This window comes from Pecten maximus, chromosome 4 (genome assembly GCF_902652985.1).
Source record: "Pecten maximus chromosome 4, xPecMax1.1, whole genome shotgun sequence".
In the NCBI taxonomy this organism is placed as follows: Eukaryota; Metazoa; Mollusca; class Bivalvia; order Pectinida; family Pectinidae; genus Pecten; species Pecten maximus.
Genome location: NC_047018.1, coordinates 51,191,153 through 51,199,983, shown reverse-complemented (window position 1 = coordinate 51,199,983; position 8,831 = coordinate 51,191,153). Strand labels below are relative to the sequence as shown.

Sequence of the window (8,831 nt, the reverse complement as noted above, 5' to 3'; positions counted from 1 at the left end):
CTCTATTTGGTATAACTGTATCCACTGTTTGGTATAACTGTATCCACTGTTTGGTATAACTGTATCCACTGTTTGGTATAACTGTTTACTCTGTTTGGCATAACTGTATCCACTGTTTGGTATAACTGTGTACTCTGTTTGATATAACTGTGTACTCTGTTTGGTATAACTGTATCCTCTGTTTGGTATAACTGTATCCTCTGTTTGGTATAACTGTATCCACTGTTTGGTATAACTGTATCCACTGTTTGGTATAACTGTATCCACTGTTTGGTATAACTGTATCCACTGTTTGGTATAACTATATACACTGTGTGGTATAGCTGTGTACTCTGTTTGGTATAACTGTGTACTCTGTTTGGTATAACTGTGTACTCTGTTTGATATAACTGTATCCACTGTTTGGTATAACTGTATACACTGTTTGGTATAACTGTATACACTGTTTGGTATAACTGTATCCTATGTTTGGTATAACTGTATCCACTGTTTGGTATAACTGTATCCACTGTTTGGTATAACTGTGTACTCTGTTTGGTATAACTGTGTACTCTATTTGGTATAACTGTATCCTCTGTTTGGTATAACTGTATCCACTGTTTGGTATAACTGTATCCACTGTTTGGTATAACTGTATCCACTGTTTGGTATAACTGTATACACTGTTTGGTATAGCTGTGTACTCTGTTTGGTATAACTGTGTACTCTGTTTGGTATAACTGTATCCTCTGTTTGGTATAACTGTATCCTCTGTTTGGTATAACTGTGTACTCTATTTGGTATAACTGTATCCACTGTTTGGTATAACTGTATCCACTGTTTGGTATAACTGTATCCACTGTTTGGTATAACTGTATCCTCTGTTTGGTATAACTGTATCCTCTGTTTGGTATAACTGTATCCACTGTTTGGTATAACTGTATCCACTGTTTGGTATAACTGTGTACTCTGTTTGGTATAACTGTATCCACTGTTTGGTATAACTGTATCCTCTGTTTGGTATAACGGTATCCTCTGTTTGGTATAAATGTATCCTCTGTTTGGTATAACTGTGTACTCTGTTTGGTATAACTGTATCCACTGTTTGGTATAACTGTATCCTCTGTTTGGTATAACTGTATCCACTGTTTGGTATAACTGTGTACTCTGTTTGGTATAACTGTATCCACTGTTTGGTATAACTGTATCCACTGTTTGGTATAACTGTATCCTCTGTTTGGTATAAATGTATCCTCTGTTTGGTTTACCATCAACTTCTGATGAACGAAGAGGTTACACGTTAACATATTAACTGTAGGTCAGATTTATGCTCGAATAAGTGACTTACAAGTTTGTTGAAACGACGCTGACATACTTTCAAGGCCACATATTTCAAATATATTAAAATATTTTCAACGTTTTCTGATTTACCCAGATTTTTGTATCTTAGCCAGTACCACGCTGAAAGGAAGGGTAACCAAATTTGTTCAAATGGCTGACTTTGACCAACTTTCAAGGTCACAGGGGTTAAATGTGTGGAAATATTCAAATAATGATTCTCTTTAATGAAAAGGTCAGTTACCTTGATATAAGACAAAGGGCTACCAAATCTGATCAATTGAACGACCTTGACCTACTGTCATGCTCACTTGAGTCAGATGTATTTAAACCCTATAACATTTTTCTCAGTAATTAAGTGGCTTATGATCAAGCCCCATTAACCATTATCCAGAATTTCGACTCGGTGTTTTTCAAAACCGAGACATTGATATATCAAATCACAATGATGTTGTTGCACAAACGATTGCATGATATGGAGCATTGTTTTCGACAATTTGTGCCGTTTTCGCTACGTCACAATTCTTCTGGTCTACCGAACTAGGTATATAGCTAATGTCTTACCAAAAAATCCAAAGTCAAGGTGATTTAATTAGGTAAAACCTGGGTTTTTTTTGTCTTAATTCTTACCAGAAGAAAACATTGCATCTTGGATCTTCGCCCTGGAATTGCTAACGATGATCAGAATTTGTTCATTCTAAACGTCGACAAAAACAAAAAACATTGAGACGTATGTTTTTTTCAGAATTTTTATATTATATTTTATGTTTTGTAGAAATTTTACAATAATTTAAATAGTCATAACAAATACCACTTTGATAGCGATAACTTTCACCCTAACATACATAACACTACCACACGCCCCGCACCAGCATGCTCGACACGTACTGCTGCTGCTGCTGCGAGCCCGAAAGAGTTCTCTACTCACTATGGCAATATCAACTACAATGGTTTATGGGCCATTTGTAAGGTTTCGTCAGAGTTCATTTTCCCCAAAAAACTTCCTAATATGACTGTTTGCTGTAAACGTAAAAGTTTTGGAAAAACATTGTTTGCCTTTCCGCGTTGGATTGTGTTTGTGTCCTAAGCGCGTGCGTATCACGGGTGATCACCGCGCCCGTACACACAGGACGGACCCCGTCATTGAACACATCTATCTTGGTATGCCTGTGGATTTCTGGAAGGAGGCCCCTCCCGTGCACACTTGTCATGCTTCTTGCTTGAATGTCCGTCGCCACGGAGCTTGTGTTACGTGGAATGTCAACAGAACCGACAGTATGCGAACCCCATAACAACAATAAATGCAGTATTATAATATTCATAATTAATAATATATCACAACACGTAAGCATGTCATTAGATCATTGCACGCATCCTTATCACGTCACCGCCCGTGCACAAGTCCTGTCTTGACGGGCGGTATATGTACTGGCTACACAACGTCAACCCCAACCCCAACCCCACCCCGCCCCCACCCCGCCCCATCGCTGGATTTCATAACATACGTAATAAATATATGACTCTGGCTAGTAAACTCAGGCCGGAGAGCCAGCCAGGCCTGTCTTTAGTAACAACAAGTGGACAACAATCCTCCAGCAGAATCCTCAATAACAGTACACAGTAAGCTGCGGCACCATTGTATCACAGTTGGCGCATGCGCAAGAACACATCACTGTAACGGTAAATCCCTAGTCTATAAATATCACACGTCTCTCGGACGTCGCCGTCGGTTTTTCCGCTTTTGTTTGTTCTTTGGATTACCACATTCACACCATACGTTGACGTGGAGTTTCTCGAACACCCATACCTCCTCGTACGTCGTGTTGAGTCCCACTGTAGGAACAGGGTTACACCGATTTGGGTCCATTTTAAATAAGTTGATTGTGTATCCCTGCTCAACGCACTCGTTTAATTTATAATAACACAACTTTGTTACACATTCCACGGAATTATAATACTTGGGAAAATAACCTGGTTTAGTTTTATTCCATTTCTTTTTCATTTTACATTTCCATGACAAGTGTTCTTTCCGTTTTAGTTTCTGTTTTAGTTTTCGCCTTCTGCCCCTGCGGGAACCCGCCCGCTTGTGTCTTACATTTAATTGCATTAATCTTTGGTAAAATGTCACATCCTCATCGAAATCATCTTCATCCTCCTCTTCCTCTTCAATAATCGCTCGCCGTTTTCTCCGTCTCATGAATTTCATAGAATCTAAGTACGCCGAGTCCTGCGTTCGAACGGTTGTGTCCTGTGAGTTTCTGTAACTGCCATCACTCATTGAGTTAGAAATCGAATCTATATCTAAATCGAAATCATCCACTGTATTACCGAATTCATCATCGTCATCATCGTTCTCGAAATCATCGTCGTCCTCTATAGAACGTTCTCTCAACGTGCTCCTTTTCACATCCTCCTCGTCCATAGCCATCCTCGATTCGTCGTATAGTTTTCCCATACGATAACGGAGATGTTCGGGGTCCACGGGACTACAGCGGGGAACTGTGATTTCCGTGATGTTACTAAGCTTTGTTGGGGGCGGACGTTTTCTAGGGTAAGCCAATGCTGGGCTAGTCAACATCACAAAACAAAGCACAAGGAACAGAAACTCACTGCTTCTCTTTGGCTGAAAAAAAAAAGAATAGATGGCATTAAATAACGAGAACACAATATTCATGAATTCAAAAAGGTTTATATTTCTTTAAATGTCTTAAGATCAGTTTCATGATTAGGTCGCCAACGAGAGCAAGATAAACCAGGAATTACACCATTTTTCGAAAGTTTTCTCGATCACAACAACAACTTGTATTCCAACGATTCGAAAAAGTCATGATGACAATTAAGCTAATGAAACATTTCCAAAGCAGCGTCAAATCGCTGATATTACCTCATTTACTGGTCAGCTAGTCAACAAATACAAAAGCTATTTACATATCAAGACTAATGTGCTAACATCTCCCTATTAGATAAGGAATTTCATCTTCTACGAAGGGCTGTAGAACTTCTTTTGTAAAAATACCATCCATACTCTTGTGGATGCGAAGCCTTTTATATAAACAGTAGGCCAGGTTCACCCTCGGGTCAGAGGGGCAGGGCCCAATAGGAGAAATTAGTTCATTCTTTAACATATTAATTACTATAATACGCCTTGTGAAGGAATGACAGGATTTTGTCCAAATTTGATCAATCCTTTAAAAGACTTTTCTTTCTGATATGGATTTTCATCATATTAAGTCTGGAGAATTATTGGTTTAAGTAGACACACTGTTATATAAATGAAGGTTCTGGCTCGCCAGGGTGTGAGGGCACGAGGGCCGATAGGGGAACCAGGGATGGCTTTGGAACTGTTCTTTAAGGCAAAATGAACTGAATATGGTTAAATTTAAAAGCATATTCCCAGGGGAAGAGACACGAGGCCAAATAAAGTCGGAATTGGTTGTTAAAGATATTCTTATTGCACTTCCGCTAAATACACAAGCGCAACAAGTATCCATCCGTCACTTATATTACATCACGAATGACGATGATGTACCCGATGTGCTCAGGATACGTCGAAATATAATATGATGGATTTTCTAAATATATGAACTCCGGATACCTCATAACGATGGCTAAAGGGTACATTGTTAAAGTAACGCCAAGTGCAAGGAGAATTCTGAACTTTGTATGGACAACGACTCAGATGTCAGTAGATATAGAAGATGTGTACAGGATAGTATAGAGAACACACTTTACTCAGAGTAGCAAACACTAGCGAACAGTTGTGATATATAAAACACGTACTGAAGCACGTGCATGTTTCCATATACAGACGTTAAACTCTGCCTCCTGTTATGAAGTACATACATACCGCAACACAATATAACATTTGGTTATGTAACGACAATCCACTTTGATATACAATTGTTAGGGCAAGCTACTTTAAAACTGTAAGAGGCAGGTATCCTATGGAGCTCCATGTAAACAAACAGGATCACACAAATCTACACGATGTGTACACGAAGTCTACACAATGTATGCACGATATTGTATCGCGCAGACGAACGTGCGTACGAGGACCGATCGAGACTAAGTGTGTCCGATAGTTGTAGCGGTTGAAAGAAATTTAGGAATTTATAACTAATATTAAGAAATGCGGAGCGGTTTTTATAAAAAGGTTACATAGTCTCTGTAATATTCTGCCTAGGATTCTACATGTCAGCTTATCCATCTTAGAGTCTATTTTAGAAAATAAAATTAAATATTGTGATTTTTTCAACCAGATAGCAGCCGCTTGTGATCAACGAGGGCTCCGGTCCGCGACCTTATTTATCATCACTCACCATCGAGGCGTGAAGTGTCGAGTGTCACATACAGAGAAATTATACCGAACATCCCCGGGAATACATCTGTACGCTTCAAGTGCTAACATAGTCCACGGACCAGCACACGACAAATGATTTCCACGCCATGTTGTGTTGATACATGTATATAAATGATAATAAACATTGAATTCGTTGACTCCGGGATCACCCGCGATAGGCTGTAAACATTCTTTTAGAAGGATTATACATTATTTCAAATGCATTTACCTGTATACTCTATTTACCTGTTTTTTACCTGTATATTTACCTGTTTTTACCTGTATATTTATCTGTTTTTTACCTGTATATTTACCTGTTATTTATCTGTATATTTACCTGTTTTTACCTGTATATTTACCTGTTTTTTACCTGTATATTTACCTGTTATTTATCTGTATATTTACCTGTTTTTTACCTGTATATTTACCTGTTTTTTACCTGTATATTTACCTGTTTTTACCTGTATATTTACCTGTATATTTATCTGTTTTTTACTTGTATATTTACCTGTTTTTTACCTGTATATTTACCTGTATATTTACCTGTATATTTACCTGTTTTAACCTGTATATTTACCTGTATATTTACCTGTTTTTTTACCTGTGGTAAGTAAGAAACTGACTATAATTGGTTTGCATTAGTCTCACAAATTCAGCGCATTTCTTTGTTCTTCAAAACACACCCCAGCGGCTACATGTGTACACTATTTTATACCTACACACGTTGACTATGTACGCTATTTTATACCTACACACGTTGACTATGTACGCTATTGTATACATACCCACGTTGACTATGTACGCTATTTTATACCCACACACGTTGACTATGTACGCTATTTTATACCTACACACGTTGACTATGTAGGCTATTTTATACCTACACACGTTGACTATGTACGTTATTTTATACCTACACACGTTGACTATGTACGCTATTTTATACCCACACACGTTGACTATGTAGGCTATTTTATACCTACACACGTTGACTATGTACGCTATTTTATACCTACACACGTTGACTATGTACGCTATTTTATACCTACACACGTTGACTATGTACGCTATTTTATACCTACACACGTTGACTATGTAGGCTATTTTATACCTACACACGTTGACTATGTACGCTATTTTATACATACACACGTTGACTATGTACGCTATTTTATACTTACCCACGTTGACTATGTACACTATTTTATACCTACACACGTTGACTATGTACGCTATTTTATACCTACCCACGTTGACTATGTACACTATTTTATACCTACACACGTTGACTATGTACGTTATTTTATACCTACACACGTTGACTATGTAGGCTATTTTATACCTACCCACGTTGACTATGTACACTATTTTATACCTACACACGTTGACTATGTACGCTATTTTATACCTACACACGTTGACTATGTACGCTATTTAACACGAATCATAGAAATACGTATTACTTTAGTATTCAGCTGTTTATGCTTATGCTAAATAAAAGCTTCATTTTTTTCATACAGACTCAAATTTAATACATAATTCAAACTATGATTGTAATATATGTACACGTCCTTGATACGACTCGCTTTGTATTTTTGTCATTTCTAAATATTGATGTGTGTTTCGATCCCACCGTTGTAAAATACAAACGCACAAATGTGTGGACAAAGTATTGTATTTGGGGCATTGTGTCATCCAACACCTGAGCTGAGATTCATCTGTAATAATTGGGGGGGGGGGGGGGGGGGGGGGGGGGGGGGGGGGGTTATAAAGTCATACAAGTATAATGTATTGTCACACAAGTATAATGTATTGTACAAATATAATGTATTGTCGTACAAATATAATGTATTGTCGTACAAATATAATGTATTGTCGTACAAATATAATGTATTGTCATACAAGTGTTATGTATTGTCATACAAGTGTTATGTATTGTCATACTAGTATAATGTTTTGTCACACAAGTATAATGTATTGTCACACAAGTATAATGTATTGTCATACAAGTATAATGTATTGTACAAATATAATGTATTGTCATACAAGTATAATGTATAGTCACACAAGCATAATGTATTGTCGTACAAATATAATGTATTGTCACACAAGTATAATGTATTGTCACACAAGTATAATGTATTGTCATACAAGTATAATGTATTGTACAAATATAATGTATTGTCACACAAGTATAATGTATTGTACAAATATAATGTATTGTCACACAAGTATAATGTATTGTCACACAAGTATAATGTATTGTCACACAAGTATAATGTATTGTCATACAAGTATAATGTATTGTACAAATATAATGTATTGTCATACAAGTATAATGTATTGTTATACAAGTATAATGTATTGTCGTACAAGTATAATGTATTGTCATACAAGTATAATGTATTGTACAAGTATAATGTATTGTCATACAAGTATAATGTATTGTCACACAAGTATAATGTATTGTCGTACAAGTATAATGTATTGTCATACTAGTATAATGTATTGTCGTACAAGTATAATGTATTGTCGTACAAGTATAATGTATTGTCACACAAGTATAATGTATTGTCGTACAAGTATAATGTACTGTCGTACAAGTATAATGTATTGTCATACAAGTATAATGTATTGTCGTACAAGTATAATGTATTGTCATACTAGTATCACATGTCTCAGGTAACAACAAGACATGTATCTTAATTCATCCAAGTTTATAGGTGCACATATCTTTAAAAGAGCTTCTGTTCACACATATTTGTTACAGTACCCTAACTAAAGTTTACTATATAATCATATTTTCGTTGAATCCTGATGGGTCGAGATTTCACAAATATACCAATACAAAGTGTAGTATCAAAATGTGTAACATTATAATCAATTGTGTGTTTTATAGTAAGGCTTACTTAGCAATTTTACATATAATCATTATTATTATGTATCTCAGAATAGACCTATACCAGGAAATATCTCATACATGATGTGTGTACCTGTTTGCGGTTATGGAAATGAGAAATCTATAGCATAGAATGTGTGCGAAATAAAGGAAAATATATGTGTGCGAGTCTCATAAAATGTTTTCGTCTGTATGAGCGAACATGCAAATGAGATATATAAATAGGGTTAGTGTATGTAAAGGAGTACATGTATTTGTCTCTCATTTACTCTACAG

General features: G+C 36.4%; 1 protein-coding gene across 5 annotated transcripts in view; it reads right to left on the bottom strand.

The window, feature by feature from the left end:
- Positions 1-2,797: 2,797 nt before the first annotated feature.
- The window catches only part of LOC117326374, a 63,714-nt gene continuing 57,680 nt past the window's right edge, over positions 2,798-8,831 (bottom strand). For all 5 annotated transcript variants that reach the window (XM_033883097.1, XM_033883096.1, XM_033883099.1 and 2 more), the window contains one exon: positions 2,798-3,940. In XM_033883097.1, the coding sequence (XP_033738988.1) occupies positions 3,020-3,940 (921 nt within the window). In that variant the 3' untranslated portion in view covers positions 2,798-3,019. The remainder of the gene's footprint in view (positions 3,941-8,831) is intronic.